Source organism: Plasmodium inui (genome assembly GCF_000524495.1).
Source record: "Plasmodium inui San Antonio 1 unplaced genomic scaffold supercont1.10, whole genome shotgun sequence".
Taxonomy (NCBI): domain Eukaryota; phylum Apicomplexa; class Aconoidasida; order Haemosporida; family Plasmodiidae; genus Plasmodium; species Plasmodium inui.
Genome location: NW_008481844.1, coordinates 10711 through 26507, shown reverse-complemented (window position 1 = coordinate 26507; position 15797 = coordinate 10711). Strand labels below are relative to the sequence as shown.

At 41.7% G+C, this 15797-nt stretch overlaps 6 protein-coding genes across 6 annotated transcripts; 2 read left to right on the top strand and 4 right to left on the bottom strand.

The window, feature by feature from the left end:
* Positions 1-967: 967 nt before the first annotated feature.
* Positions 968-3778, bottom strand: C922_02705 (replication factor C subunit 1; the record flags this gene model as incomplete). The annotated part of the gene is made up of 1 exon (XM_008818304.1): positions 968-3778. The coding sequence occupies one exon, from the start codon at positions 3776-3778 to the stop codon at positions 968-970; it is 2811 nt and encodes a 936-aa protein (XP_008816526.1).
* A 1820-nt stretch (positions 3779-5598) lies between these two features.
* C922_02704 (hypothetical protein) lies at positions 5599-5985 on the bottom strand (the record flags this gene model as incomplete). Its single annotated transcript, XM_008818303.1, has 1 exon — positions 5599-5985. The coding sequence occupies one exon, from the start codon at positions 5983-5985 to the stop codon at positions 5599-5601; it is 387 nt and encodes a 128-aa protein (XP_008816525.1).
* A 3-nt stretch (positions 5986-5988) lies between these two features.
* Positions 5989-6225, bottom strand: C922_02703 (hypothetical protein; the record flags this gene model as incomplete). Its single annotated transcript, XM_008818302.1, has 1 exon — positions 5989-6225. One exon carries the CDS (start codon positions 6223-6225, stop codon positions 5989-5991), a length of 237 nt encoding a protein of 78 aa, XP_008816524.1.
* Positions 6226-8913: 2688 nt separating this feature from the next.
* On the bottom strand, positions 8914-9192 carry C922_02702 (hypothetical protein; the record flags this gene model as incomplete). Its single annotated transcript, XM_008818301.1, has 1 exon — positions 8914-9192. The coding sequence occupies one exon, from the start codon at positions 9190-9192 to the stop codon at positions 8914-8916; it is 279 nt and encodes a 92-aa protein (XP_008816523.1).
* Positions 9193-10288: 1096 nt separating this feature from the next.
* C922_02701 (hypothetical protein) lies at positions 10289-10594 on the top strand (the record flags this gene model as incomplete). The annotated part of the gene is made up of 1 exon (XM_008818300.1): positions 10289-10594. The coding sequence occupies one exon, from the start codon at positions 10289-10291 to the stop codon at positions 10592-10594; it is 306 nt and encodes a 101-aa protein (XP_008816522.1).
* Positions 10595-13904: 3310 nt separating this feature from the next.
* On the top strand, positions 13905-14435 carry C922_02700 (hypothetical protein; the record flags this gene model as incomplete). The annotated part of the gene is made up of 1 exon (XM_008818299.1): positions 13905-14435. The coding sequence occupies one exon, from the start codon at positions 13905-13907 to the stop codon at positions 14433-14435; it is 531 nt and encodes a 176-aa protein (XP_008816521.1).
* Between the last annotated feature and the right edge of the window lie 1362 nt (positions 14436-15797).

Genomic DNA, 15797 nt, shown 5'->3' with positions numbered 1-15797 from the left:
AATAGCCGCCCCCTCATTATTTCCTTCGCCTGACACACCACGCCTTTAAGTTACGACGTTGAAGGGTACGCCATCGTGAACGCTTCCTTTTATTTGAACATGGACCCTTTTAATTCAACACGAGCGTGCACGTTTGGAATTTTTCCGCCACCGCGTAGGCAAGTAAATCGGACACAGAGCAGTGCGTGCACCCGTCTGGGGGGTTTTCTTCCTCTTGCATTCCCACCCCACCAGTAGGTTATCTCTACTGAAGTGGGTTCTTACAAGCGTTACGTTTTACTCCCCGGGGGGAGGGGTAAACGCAACTGCTGGCTTTTTTTCGCCGCAGGGTGGGATAACCCATGCACAAAATTGGCGCCACTGTTTGGGGAATGCCCAGCTGAGTTCCGCGCCAGGGGGGTGCACAGAAGCGTCGAAGTGCCTGCGCAGGGTAGTAGCTCTGCCGGGATGTGCCTGCTTGCCTACCTACACACATGCTTAAATGCACACAGACGGCGTGCCCAGTTTGAACATCATCCATTTAAAAAGTTGTGGAAGAAGAAAAAAAAAAGTGCCAAGTCATTTAACAACTGGGCATTCTTCTCCCCATTTCTGTTGGGCGAGATAAGAGCCTTAGCGTAGGTGCGCCATGTTGGAAGTTGTAATTGCAGAGATGGGGGGGCGGAGAGAAAAATAATGACGAGGTCACGTTACGCGGTTATAAATATATTATATATACATGTTACCACATAACGTTTCTGGTGGAGGTACCTGCATGCGCTGGAATAGATAAGAGACACATGCGTTGGTGCCTCCTTGGAGAGGAGCAGTCAGGTCCAGTTGACATTCATGTGACAGAAAATGCAGTTGCGGGTGCGCGGCGCGGAGAGGTGGCCAGAAGGGGAGATGTCCCTACTCCGCCATAGTGTGTTGCTTCACAATTGCAGGGAATGACTTGGTGTCGATTCGTGGTGTTCACAAGGGAGTGTCACCGTTTCTTGGTGTTGGAGCGAGGGGTGGCCTTGCTCTTGGATGCAGGCTTCTTGTCCACCTTACTCGTGACCAGTACGTCGTCGTCCTTCTCCTCCTTGGATTCACTGAGCTCGTCGATGTCCTCATCGGATTCGTATTCATTCAATTTGAAGGAAGTCTTCTTCTCAGTTGACTTCATCCCCTTGCGCATTATGTTAGGATCATTTTTGATAACGTGCGAAGCGTTGTACAGCCGAGTGAAGGATGCCTTGATTTTGGAGTCCAATTTGTCGTACAGATTTTCCTGTGTGGGTAATCTCAAGCAGGGGATATTCTCCGTGATCATTTCCCTGGTGACGTTATATTCTTCCATTAGTTGGATCGCCTTAGCTATGTTGTTACTTTGTAGTGGCGAAATGATCTGGGCATATATATAATTTAAAAATCCCGAGGTAACCATGTGCTTTGGAGAGACATTCAGCTTGTAGGACATGTTAAAGCATACCTCATTTAGTAGCCTCTTATTCTTGTTGAAGGTGGAGATCTTTCCAAATGCAGAAGGGAAGTTAATTCTGCCAGACATAAATGACTTTAACATTTTGATTCGCATGACAGGACATACACATGAAAGGATGGAAAAATGGGGAAGGAGAGAAAAGTCCATTGTCGTTTTCATGTTGTATTTAATCTTCTCAGCCAGGGTGAGATCATATGATATTTGAGAGTAGGCATTCCATTTATTTATGGAGGCGGCAGACTTATCATTGTCATTAAATACATTGGTGTAATTTTCACTTATAAAAAATGGGATCAATTCATAGTCGACAAAAAAGAGGTCCATGATTTCTCGTATCTTTAATTTTGATGACTCATGGAAATTTAGAAGTTTTAGTGTTATTTCAAATGGGTTAGCCAGGGATTGTATGTTTTTATTGGAATTGTTTAATTCCTTTTTTAGGTCCAAGAATTGGATCCGCTTATACGTCTTGGAGAGTAACTGCAGCGCGTTTAGCATTTGTCTCAAGTCTCCATTTGTGCTTTCCCACAGAAGTTCCAATGCGTTGGGCTCCATCATAATATCCTCTTGTTTGCATATTTCGAGTAGCCTCTTCACGACGCTATTCTTGTTTGGTGTTGTAAATTTCAAATCGTAGCATTTGTTGGCTAATGTTCTCATTTTGCTATTCTGCCTGTCATTGCATATACAGATAATTGGGCACTTGGTTTTTTCTATCAACTTTAAGATTGCTGCACTGCCTCCCTTGTCTCCACTAGACATGCCATCCACTTCGTCCATAATGATGCAGGTTTTGGTCAATTTTCGGCTTTTGATAGAAGCAATGGAGTACCCCCCGGTGGCCATTTCGCTGATTTTTTCTACTGCCGCTTTGTTTCTCTCATCAGACGCATTAAATTCGATAACGTTATATCCGGAACTTTCCGCCACAATTTTTGCAGTGGTCGTTTTTCCAATTCCTGCTGAGCCACTCAAGAGGGCACACCTGGCATTGACATTTTCGAACACCCCTCTAAACGTTTTCGTTACTTGTTTTTTGAGTCCCTTTATGCATACATCATCCCAGCTCGCTAGCCAATTTTTTAACTTGAGGACATTCTGGTTGTTCCCTACAAGTTCGTTCAGATTTTTTGGTCTGTACTTCTCAACCCACAGTTGATTGAGGATTTCGTGTTGATCCGCAGGTGCACCAAACTTTGGTGAGTTCTTGTTCTCGCTGTACGCGATACTTTTATAGCTCCCACTTCCGCTGGCTTCACCGTTGTTCCCACTCTCGCTTCTAATCTTGGTGAAGTCGCTCTGGCTGCTCTTTTCGAATTGATCTCGGCCGTCTTCCCCGTTAGCCGCGTCTCCCCCCTTGGGCGCTTTGTCCTTCTCCTGCGGTAGCATCTGCAGCAGCTCCTCCTCATTCAGAATTTTAATAATGGACTTGCTCATCTTCTGGAGTTCGAAGGCCTTCTGGTACTTCCTTCCCTCGTCGTACATTCGGCCATCTTCCAGGTACTCGCCATGAATGAGATAATGTGTTTTTGACGACACAGCGGACATAACGCTTCCGCCATGTTCTTTAATTTTGGACCCTAACTCGTCTCGAGAAAAATTCTTAAACACGCCTGTTAACACAAATTTGAGGCTATGAAAAGGGAGGTAGTCGAACTTGTTGGCTGCATCGTCCTTGTTGTTATTTCCACCGATAGTGGACATGGAGGTGAAGTTTTTCTTTTTTGTGGTACTCCCGCTGCTACTGTTAAAGTCGAGTTCCTCTTTGATTTCTCCCTTCCCTGGAGAGGTGTGTTTTCTTTTATACTTGTGTTGGTCTATCATGTTGGATATGTGTTCTTCTCTCTGCCTCTTCAGCTCGGTGCCAGTATGAGGAGACTCCTTTTTAAATTTTTTACTTTCCATATCGAAGAGACTTATGTTTTCTCGTGCAATGCCCTTCACATTGTGTGTGCTTCCGACTGTGTCCGCCTCTGTTTGGTCCTCCATTTTTTTGGAACTTGGTTTGAAGTAAGACGTTATGTCATGGTACATGGGTTTGCTTGACGCGTTTTGGGGCAGTGATCTGTTGGAAATCGTCCCTGTGGTGTAGTAGGTATCCTTCTGCTCGGCATCCTCCTCGTCATTAATTTCGACGACGCTTTTGGATTGAGATGAATTGGTGTCCTCTCCTTTGTTAAACCAATCGTTGACGTTATCGTCATCGTCGCTATCAAACAAACTGCTTGACACTTTTTTCAGTCGCTTTCTTTTCCTTCCCACATCGCTGCTTCTATCGTCATCGAGGAGTTTCTTTCCTTTGAAGCTCATTTTGGGTGCCGTAGTGCCAGCAGTAAGCGAATACTTCGTGTGTGTGGCTGAGCGGCCTCGAGAGGTATGTCTTCAAGGAGAGGAGCAGCGCTGGGCAAAAAAAAAATTCACTCAAAAATGGGGAAAAATAAAAAAGAGAGCTCTTAAAAGAGTTTCCCCTTACCGCGTTCCTTTATGATGATAAAAATTTTCAGGGGGGTGGGAGAAAAGAAAGGGGCGCATTCACATTTGCGAGTGTGAATCCCCTCCGTTCGGAAATAGCGCAAGGTGGCACGGCGAAATTGCAAAGAAGAGTGCTTAAGCTGAGAGGGCGAGCCAACGGGCAACGCAAAATGGTGGCGCAAAATGATAACAAAAAATCGGTAAAATGAAGCGAACGAAGCACACGAAGCGGGCACACAGCATTGACTACACCAAGGAGGCGCTGGCGAAGGAAACGAGAAAAAATTCCTCACCCCAGGTTGACGTCTCAAAGTGAAGGCGAACATAGGAGCATGAGAGCCTGCATTCTATCGTGCACCCCATTCGCCAAAACTATGCATATGCATCGCACTCTAACATGCTCGTCTTTGTAACCCTCGTTTCTGTGTGCTAAACTCGTGGTGTGGCGACCTTCGGCGTGATTGCAGCTGTGGCCCAAAAATAAAATGAATAAACATATAAATGAGAAATGTAAACCCAATGCAGTGACGCTGAAGTGATCCATTCCAGTTAGCTGAAGCGAATCTTTTCCAAACCCTTAAGTGGAACTTATCGTTTAGGTCCTTGCCGCTTGCACAGAAAATTGGCGCTTAAAAATTTTGCCTCTCTATGGAAGATTCCTAACTAAACTGTTTCGTCTCCCTCGGCGATCGTTTGCTTACGTGTCGCCTTTTTTTTTTTTTTTTTCTTTTTTTTTCCTCGTTGCGTCGCTTCCTCCAGTGAATGGAAATTATTTAAAAAGAGAGTGTGTCTCCACTTACAAAGGGAGGGTGCTTCCCAACTGTGCAGGAAATACAAATGGGAGGGGGGTAGGGTATACTACCCTATCGATTGTTTATATATTCATTAAGAAAAAAATAAAAAATTGAGAGAAGTTTTTTTTGTTTCTGGGAAGATTTCTCTCTGTATGGGGATAATTTATCCAGCATTTTTGACCCAGCAGGTTGAGGCCCTCTCATTTAAGAGAGGTGATTGATCAGCAATTCCCCCTCTTTACAATATATGGCAAAAAAAAAATGATAAAGGAAGATTAATTGATTTAATTCGATTTATCTTTTTTCACTTATGCAGGCAAACTTTTTTTTTTTTTCCCTGTCTACTACTGATAAGGCATGTACCCTTGGGGAGAACAGACGAATGGGGGTTTAATCAAACACCGTGACATCCCTGACATTGCAATTTTAAGAAAGAAAAAAAAAAAGAGATACAGTGAGATGCAGCTAAATACGATCAGATAAAATGAATTTACCTTTACCTACAGCTTTCGATTTTGGGAAAAGGAAAAAGTTATTTCCCTCTTTAGCCCTAGTGCGCGTCGCTCTGCTCCTCGCCACGCCCACATGCATTGCTCGAATTACTGAACAGTGAAAGTCTCCATCTGGGTAGAGTAGAAAGGAGGTTTTTTACGCCTTGGGGAGGTGGCACCATCTTTCCTGTTCCGCAATGCAATGGGGTTCCATTCTGTGCAGCCTGTACAGGTGTGCAACTGTGGGTGGTTCTGTCGTGAATCTGAAGAGGACACGATTTTGCTTTTTCTATCCTTCTTTGCGCCTTTTCGGCGCCTGTTTTTTTGTTCCCCCATGGGATTAGCATCAAACGGGCGCCCTCTCTTTGAAGGATTACTTGGAATAGCCCCTTAACTCGGAGAGCAATATATTCGTCCACTCATTTTTCATCCTTGTGGTGAATTCCTTCCAGGATTTTTTATTCTCCATGATGAATTCCATGTAGTTATATCTGGGGCAGTGGTTTTTGTCATATAGCTCGTAAAAACTTCTGAGATTTAGGCAGTCATAATTTTGCAGCTCTGCTACGAAATCGGAGTAAGCCTTCCACCAAACTTTAAATAAAAATTTCTTTGGGATTTGCTTCTTCTCTGTTAGGTGAACGCATTTCTGCCACAATGTCTCTATCATGTCTATGTATTTATATCTCCTTTTGTCGTAAATATTTCCCCATAATTCGTACATGCCTTTTTTGTTAACATAGAAGTATAAGGTGTCCATTTGTTACTTTAGTTGTCGTTCGAACGTCTTCAGGTTCTTTTTAATGTTCTCCTCTGTTCTGATGTTTCCATTCTTGTGTCTCGTTTGATCCCCTTCTTGTTCGTTGATGTACCTGTTGATTTTGAGTCTCAATTTGGAAAGCGCTTCGTCCGAGGTCCAGACGTGCTGGTACCGGTGGTTTATTGTTTTGGACTCGGTGGGCATATGGCTTTTCGTGCTGGAATTGCTTGGCCTGTCCATATCTTGCGAAGGAGTCAGGGGCGTCATCTAGCTCTCCATTTGGTGCGCGTCAGCAGGGGTGTGCGAGGAATCTTCCGTGAGCTCGGCTTTTGATTCTCTCCCCACATCTTCCACTTTTCCCACTTCTCCCAGATGTGCAAGTATCGCCTTGCTTGAGCTTCTATCTCCATTCGAACAGCTCAATCCGAAGTAGAAATTTGAATTTGCATGTAGATCAGGAAATTTCGCTGGGTGCTGCGAGTGCGCAAGGGAATTTCGGGTTCCTTTTTGTAAAAAGTGGTTTTGTTATGAATGAGGAAGTAACGGAATAAAGGAGCGTATTGTGTCCACAGTGATGTACATATGCGTCCACACTCACATGCTAGAACTACACCTAGGTTTTAAGATCACGATTGGGAAAATGAGGAGGAAGGCGCACATGGAAACCCTTAGAGGGGTGGTCAGTCCATTAGCACAGGACTCCCTCTTTGTGTTCCCCCTGGTGAACGAAATTCGTTTATAGAAGGTTTACTATCCTTTGAATTTGACTTAATGTTATCGGTGGAGTAGGTCCTCTTTTTTTTTTTTTTTTTTTTTTTTAAGCTGCAGATATATCACCGGTAGGGTGATTGGTATGAGGGCCGTTCAACTGGGCAGTGTAGCTCCCGGAAACCTTACAGAAGAAAAAATGTAAGTATCGAAAGTTGCCCTGCAAAGGTGAATATCCTCTAGGAAACGATTTCCTGTTTAGTAGTTTCAACAGAAATGGAAAGGTCGCTATGGTGCTGTTCAACAGCAAGGGGGAGAGGGGGGAAAACAGAAGAAAAAAGAGAGCATATTCTACGTTCAGCATGCAGTATGTTAAGGGATTATATGTGTTCGCAGTTACTAGTTTTTCAACACCCCTTAAGAGGCTTACAAAAAATGAATTCCATTATACATATTTAAGGCGGCAAACCTGTAACCGTATTCTACGTGATGTTGTCGCTTCGACGGAGGACAGTCCCGTGCTCATCGTGTCAGAAGCTGTAGTGGCAATTAACGCGCACTGTGAGTGAACTTATTTTTTAAAGAAAAATGCAGAATGTGGAGATACCCCATGGTGCACGCCCCCCTAAGTAGGTGTAGGACCGCTAGAACATTTTGACCCAGTAGAAAAAGCAACAGAATAAATCTGCCTAGGGGAGGCGAGTTATATATCTGCGTACTTTCATCCATTTCGAGAAGCGAGGGGAAAAAAAAAAAAAACTTAGTGCCCTTGCACGTAAGAAAAAGAGGGGGGGTGGCCTCTTCATCCGGGAAAAGAAACAACGCCCTTTGAGAGGTGCCATTTATCTTTCTTCTTATACGCAGTTATGGTACATAATCACGGCCTAAACTTATTTAAAATCTTTTTTTTCTTTTTCAATACCTTTTTGCCTGGAGATTTCTTAGAACTGTGCAGTTAGGTAAAACTGACCGGCACTTATTGAAGCATTTTTCTCTTTGAGTGATTGTTTTTTTTTTTTTTTTTCTCTACGAAGTCAGCGCTGAGGGGTGACCCACATTCGGAGTGGTAATTTAAAAAAAAAAAAACTTCACAGAGGAGGGATTATTTATTTTTATTCTATTTTATTTTTTCTTCACGTTGGGTGCGTCAAAAATGTTGCTTCAGCCAGTGCAACTTTAGAAGCGTCTTCTCATTTGATGAATAATTTTTTATGTACATTCGGGGGGTAAAAAGAGCGGACGAACGGAGTATGTGCAGTTGTTTTGTCCCTCAGAAGTGGACTTTTTCTGTTTCTTTGGCCTCATTTCGGTTGACATACTTCCCTTGCTCTGGCTACAGTGGGATATGTACCCATTTGTTTGCATATAGAGCCTCGCGGCTATGGGTAAAGAGCAAATGATAATTGAGGTGGGAGATGTAACGTTTATGCGAGGAAGTGAACGGATAAAATTGTTCGGGGACTTCACCACTGAGGGATGACTCGGCTACTTTCTCTGAGTGCAATCCTGTGACAAGCGTTACCGAGGAGGTACTGCCTTTCCCCGTTTTTGGCACAGAAATGTGTAGCCATTTACAAAAACGCTGGGCAGTTGTGTATGCTTCAAGGATTACGGTTAGTCAAACGTAAAGTGGTAAAAGAAGGACATCTAGCCCAGCCTTCTTTTCTCATTGTTGAGAAGAAGTATAAAAGCAGTTGAGGGTAATCTAACAAACTGATTCTCCTCGAAAAAAAAAAAAAAAAAAAAACAAATCTGAAGCAGTAGGGAGTAGGAAACACACAAGGGTATGTACCTGCTTGGTCTACATGTTTGGTGCGGTTGCCATTTTTTTAATCCATTTTTACCCCATTCCGTGAGTAACAAATGGGAAGACGAATTTGTAAGAGTGACTGGAATAAACTCCCTGTTTGCATACAATTGTTGTCTATTTATATGCATGCATGACCAGGTTAACCCATGGCTCACCGATAAAAACGGGAAAGTAGTGGACCAAGATAAATCTTGTTCGCACCATTCGTAAAATGCGTGTTAACAGAGCGGAGTGATAGAGGAGGGTAAAGAAGCTCTTGGGGGACTGTGTCAGTGTGGGGAATGATCCGTTCTGTGGCTTGGCTTAATTCCCCCCCTATGTCGTCTACAACAGGTAGTAGGACAAGGGGGTGCGGGGGCTTGAATGCAATTGTGTCTTTTCCCCTGTGGAAGTCTTGTTGGAGTAATTCCTCAACACAATGAGCATAAGGTTTTACCACTTTTAAACCTCACCATTTTGATAGCGTGGGTGCACACATTCCTTCTTCCCTCCAGGGAAGATATGTACACATCACATGTACATTCTCCTTTGCCAAACAAATCGTAAAAGTCGTTTACGCAACTTTTATTCTTTTCTCTATGTTCAGTAATGAGGGTGGCATAAACTCTGCAGCAGAGTTCTTGCAAATTTTGTTGTGGGATGTTACGGCGGGATGCAGAAGATTCTGCATTTATCCACACTTCCTCCATCATGGCATAGTACTTTCGAAGACACTCATTATGAAAGTTAAACCAGAGAATTTACACATATTCCTTAGAGAGGGTTCCGTTTAAATTATTTAACCTAGTGAGGAGTCCTTCTTCCATCAGTTTTATACTGTACTCAGGAATGTTTTTCTCATTGTGGGGATCATTATTTTTCTCTGATTGTGTTTTTTTTTATTTTGTTAGTTCCTTTGGCTCTTCAAGTTTGGACTGCTCGATTTGTAGTTCCCCAATCGATTTCTTGTAATTCCATAGAAAACGATTTTTGGGCCTTCTGGGCGTACCCTCTGTGTTGGATGTGTCTTCTGGGGTGTGCTTCCCGCTTTGATATGGTGGAACTAGGCGCTGCTTTCCTGCATGCTGTTTTCATGTGTTCCAATTTTTCCCCCTCTTCGTTTCTTTCCACCCTCCAGTTGTGTTTCCTCATTTGACGGGATCGCCTCAGCTAAGATTCTGAGATCATAATGACGGTTGGATTTAACACCTGGGAGCAGATTTGTGGGTACTATGATGAAGGGGTGGCCTTAGGGGAAGAAGAAAGAACTATATACTTCTGAGTGCATCGATATGTACAAAGCTACATAATGTATCGGGGTGTCCCCTTTTATGTGGGTCCAGCCGACGGTATAGGAATATAAAAGGAGGAATGTCTGGATCTGGTTTCCCCTACTTAATCGCCTTAGCTAGAAGAACAGGCAGGACAAACAAATAAGCGATCCTTTGAAAGCCCTGGGGCGCACCACCTTATCCAGCCTCGCGCATCTGTGATGCATTTTTTGGTTAAAGTCGCCATTCGCTTGTGGTTGGGGAGTGTAGAGGAGGAATATAATGGCGGCAAATTCGGAGTAGAGTTTTTAGCCTCGAGGAAGTGAACACCAGTGGTAATTGGGATGTGATGTGCTGTATTGTGCTGTTGCGTACATTTGTTTCTTATTTTTTAAACTAAAAAATTGCCATCTTAAATATGCTATATAAATTACCAAATTGGATAAAAAAGAAAAAAAAAGAATTGCACCTCACGAGATGGCAAATAAGAAAGATTCGTCTACATCTATATGGACGCCACCATATAGATCATAAGATGAATCTAAACCTAAATCTGAAACTATACCTAAATCTATACCTAAATCTAAAAGTAAACCCAAATATAAAACCAAATCTAAACCTAAATCTAAATCTAAACCTAAATCTAAATCTAAATCTAAACCTAAATCTAAATCTAAACCTAAATCTAAACTTAAATATAATCCTAAATCTAAACATAAAACTAAACCTAAATCTAAATCTAAACTTAAATATAATCCTAAATCTAATCCTTAATCGAAATATAAATCTAAGCCTTAATCGAATTATAAAGTGGGTTTTTTTTTGTTGGAAGAAAAGCTAATTTTAGACTGTGCCCCTCGGGGAGGACTCCGTTGTAAGGGCGGTTAATTTGGCGGCTTAGGGATGCAGAAAAAAATATAACAGCACAAGTGGCGGTGAAAATAACAACAATAGGGGCAATGATAATATTGTTGTTGTTCGACTTCTTCATTTTATTCCTATTGTTGTAATCATTGTTGTTATTATTTATGATGATCGGGTACCCCTGACGATAGAAGTGAATGTGCAACCACGAACCTGTTGCCAAACTAACGCATCATTGCATCGTGGCATCATAACATGATAACATGGTAACATTGCGATAACCCGTGTTTTCTCCTTCATCCACCACCGTGGCGCCGCAGGAACACGGCGTCCATCGCGAAGTCAAAGGCAGTTATTTTTTCCCATTTGTATAATCGGATCTGGACACTCCCACGTGGAGGTGTTACACGTACAGTACGACAAGGTAGAAGTTGTTACCTAAAAGTATAATATATTTTTCCGTTCATTTGTGTTTACATATATGTTCTGCTGGATTGTTGCCTGGCTATAGAATGGTTGTAGTTTTTAAATGATGTTGGAGAGGACCTAGCAAATTACGCTTTTGTGCATGCTTGAGGGGGGAAGCGTAGAACCGGAAGAAGAGCACATGACCCATGAACCTACCTATGTACACTAAGCTTGTAAGAATATTTCGAAAAAAAAGAGAAATCACTTCTGTAATGTAACCCTAGCATAATTTTCCGTGCAGGGTTCAATGGTCTATTGTTACCACGCAGAATGGCAGTTTTATCTGCGCATATGAAATCAGCATAATGTGTAGAAATTGCACAGGGGTTGCATATGGTTGAAAATATACCCATGAAATGCGCGGTGTCAACGTATGAGGAGAAATATTTGATTTACCTGACTTGAGAGCCACATTGATGGAGCTTTTTTTTCACGCAAGTGTGCACAATTCCTGCAGCGTTCGATTTCCTACCCTCGCCTAGTCAGCGTTTCTCCACTGATATGAGCTTGTTACAACAGAATGGCCAAGTGGGGAACCACACAGATGCCGAGTAGCACGCAAAACGGTATGGGGACGACACATGATACAAGCAGTGTTACGTGTGTGTGGAAAGGTTAGTGCCAATGAAATGGCGCAGCTGCGGAAAATGCTGACGCAAAAATGACACAGGACAATATTAATGCGTGCTGGCAAGAGGATACGCCACTTTGTTAAAGAGGCTAAATAAAAATATTTTCAAACAGAAAGGAAATTTATCCGTGTATGAAGTTATTTACTCTGTTAGAACTCATTTTCCGGATTGTTATGAAACATAAATTGGTGCATTTTGTTTTATCGTAAAAAGAAGTAGTGCTAACCCCACTCGAGAGGTGCATTCTGCTTGAATTTTCGGCTTCTCTAGTTGTCACCAATTTTGAGGGGGCGAGAAGAAGAGGGGTGAATTTGGACTGCATGCCATGCGGTGGTGTCTAAGAGGAGAAGGTACATGTTGATATGTACATGCAGGAGTGGATAGGAAAAGAGTAAATAGCTGTTTTATATCTGACCCCCTCTATATGTATGAGTCAAATGATCGATCTTAGGATAGCAAGAAGGTTGCCTCATGTGCATATTCCTATTGAAGTATGCTTCAGTGTCACTGAAGTAGAAGTTGCGTGAAATGCACAGCTTCCCTTGTTTTTGCAAAAAAGAAAAAAAAAAAAAATGAGTTGTAGGTACGTTTCTGAGTCACTTTGCCGTAGTAAGATATGATTTTTTTCCTTTTTCTTTCTTTTTTTTGCACCCTTATGCATACAGATGGGAAACATTGGCAACGCGTAAGTCGCATTGCGCACTGCTTTTTTGCATAACTTGTTATTTACTGCTACGTCAACGTTTGGCTGGTGACAATCCTTAGATTTTTTTTTCCCCTTAGAACTATTTCCTTCCACTTTTTTGTGAGCATAATTTTTCGGAGCTCATGTTTCGTTTGGTAGCAACAACACGACGGCATAAAAAGGAAACCCAACGAAGTACCTCGATAATGCGTTTTCTCTTTCTAGAAATTGTTAAAACTTGTATATTAGTTCAGTTAGGTAAAGGGAAGAAAAGATGTTGCTGCCCTTTTTATGGTTGATGGAGTAAAATATTTTCTTTTTTGGAAAAACCAAATTTTCGTAAAAAAGTTCAAGGCTTCACTTTTTTTTTTATCACTGCATTTTATGGCATCATTTTTAGTCCCCATCTTTGTTGATTATTTTTTCTTTCTCTTTGCTATACTGCCATACTGCTGTGGTACTGCGACGGTATTGCCACTATTGCGGCGCTACTGCCGCACACTACGACGGCTATATTACATTCAATATGAATAAAAAAAAAAAAAAATAGTAGCCACGTGAATGAATAAAATACCAATGGGCCTAGTATTTTTAGTAAGATCAGTTTTTATGCTTAATAAAAATAGTACTCGCAAAATTACCTCCACGTTAAAAAGCGGTTCAAAAATTATAGCAGGAAAGAAGCGAAGAAAGTGAGGAAGCAGAGAAGGAAAAGCAAGCTGGGGCAGATGCATCATCTCATGTTTTGTTTTATTAGCTTTTTTAGAAAGTTGGAACCGATTATTCTTCTCTTTTTTTTTTTTATTCCCTTCTAAGAATAGCGTATATATAACATGTTCACTTTTCGCTTTTTTTTTTTCTCTTTTTTCATTGGTCGTGCTGATGTAAAAATAAGTGAAAATAAATAACTCAATGAATTATTATTTATTATATGAAGAACGTTCATCTTTCACGCTTTCTAGTTTACTGTTTAGCTAACCGTGTTCCAATTACACGAATCGAGTATCCCCTTTCTCATTTCGCCAATTTTTTTTTTTTTTTTTTCCCGCCTCCCCCTTTTTGTTTTTATTAACATTTTATGTTGCCACCTTTTTTTATTTACAAGCGTGAACAGATAATGGGGACAAATTCTGAACGTCATTGTAATCCTTCCGCAGCTGCGACTTATTATGAGGGCTGCAAATATGTGGATAAAAAGGTGGATGACTTTTGTAAGGATTCCAATGTGTGTGCTTCAAAAGGGGGATATAAGTTTGAGAGGTTTAGCATTGCCCCATTTTTTGTGAAGGCCTTCGTCTTTGTGAGTTTCGTCATGTTGTGGCAGTTCTGTTCGCCTAGTGTAAGTTGAAAAGAAGAGAAAAAAAAAAGAAAAAAAGTGTCTGCCACTGAGATATTGCATAGAATGATGTACACATTTCTGCTTTTGTTCTTATTTAAACGCATTTACAAATGAACGCTCTCTTTTTCATTACTTTTCTTCTCTCATGTGACCATCCCTCCAGATGAGTGCCCACCAAACTGGAGCACATATCCATGGCGCTCCCGGAAGCATAGGAACGGGGAGCTACTACCCCACGAAGGCAAAAGGCAACAGAATTCTAGTCGAATCCTTAAAAAATCCAAACACAACATATGAGACGTTGGAGCAAAACATAGTGGATAAGATAGAAAATATTTACGAGCAGCAGAGACGAAACATAGTATCAAAAATAATGGCATTTATAAAAAAAATCGATCTAATTTTGGAAAAAGAAATTATAAGGACGTTAAAATATATCAATGATGAGAAGAATGAGCCCATGGAAAGTGGTTTAAATTTTTACGAAAAAATAAAGAAATTCTTTTCCGGATTGAAGATTTTTTCAACCCCTGTGTTGGGTACTCTTGCCGCTGCCACTTTTTACTATTTTAAAGCCAAAGCTGTCACCACAGTGATTAGTTTGAGCATAGCCTTTTTGCCCTTCATATCTACGTGCTACTTGATGTATAAAATATTAAAAATACGTAGTGAGATGTCGATTTCAAGCACTTAGGTTGCCTGCGTGTACAAGGACGAGGGGAATTGGACCGCGCATCAGTGGAGGATTACTTCGTTCCCCCTGAGGGGCTGTTCTCCACGTCATTTCTCGAAAAGGGGTCCACGCAAATATTTATGTATATTTATTTAGCCCTGCTTAGAAGTGTAAAAAGAGAAAAGATAGAGACGGACAGCTCCCCAGAGTGAATTCGTCAAGGTGAGTATGAAAAATTAACTTTTCCCCAGACGGATCCTCCATCTATTGGTCAATTCGATTGGTAGGCAGGCCGAGGCGAAACGCGGAGGTCGGGAGGGGACATGCACATATGTTCCCCCTTATGTTATCCCCTAATAAATATATATATACATATGTATGTGGTTTTTGAAGCCTCCATTTTCCTTTGTTTCCATTTTTGCCTTTTTTTTGTACCTTCAATACCCTCCATGACTGCCTTTCCTCTCATCGGTGATCTCCGGCGCGCAGAGTGTCGGGGACGCACGTGCCGGTGTGTGCGTGTATATATGTCCTCATGTATGTGTGCGTTGCGCGTTCCCTTTTATTTATCCCCACGACGGGAATAGTTTAATGGCCTAAAAAAAAAACTTACACCACTTCTCTTCCCATTTTGGAAGCTCAATTTAAATAAAACCACTTAGTAGTTGTACCCTGTCCGTTTACGCGTCGATCACAGAACAAGAAGGCTGGCACGGTTGCGCCGTTGTGGGTGTCTGTGGGGCTTTCCCCCTAAGGCCTATCATGTATACACCGTGGGGTTCACTTAGTGTTACTATTATGACTGCAATTTTATTTTATTTTATTTTTTTTTTTTTTTTTTTTTTTTACGATTGACTGCTTTTCCTCGCACCACGTTGATGCCCCTCCTTGTAAATTCACTCCCGGGTGTCCAATCCACTTGTTGAGGCAACTTTGCGCTTAATCGAAATGAGAAATGAACAAATAATTTCACCAAATTTTATATAAAAAGAATGTGGAATAAGTAAAAGATCATCGGGGGCGAACTGCGGAACTGGTTCGAAAGGAAGGCGTTATATTATCCGCAAAAAATAGGGGTACTCATAGTGGGGTCCCCATTTGGTTGCCTAATTTTGGCTAGCCCCACCGGTGCTGACATGCACATAAAAAGAGGAAATATAGAAATGCTTCTTACGGTTCGGATATTCTTCTTTGGGAAGGAGCACAAAATTAGCTGCATTGTAGGTAGTAGTAGTACTGCCAAAGAAGGGAAGCGAAGGGGCACACACATTGGTGTCGCTTACAAGGAAGGATTTGCTTCCAAGGGGGGTTAGAATTTTCCGCTTAGAAAAGTGCACGAATGAGCTGGTGAATAGATAAGCGCACATATACGTGGACACATAC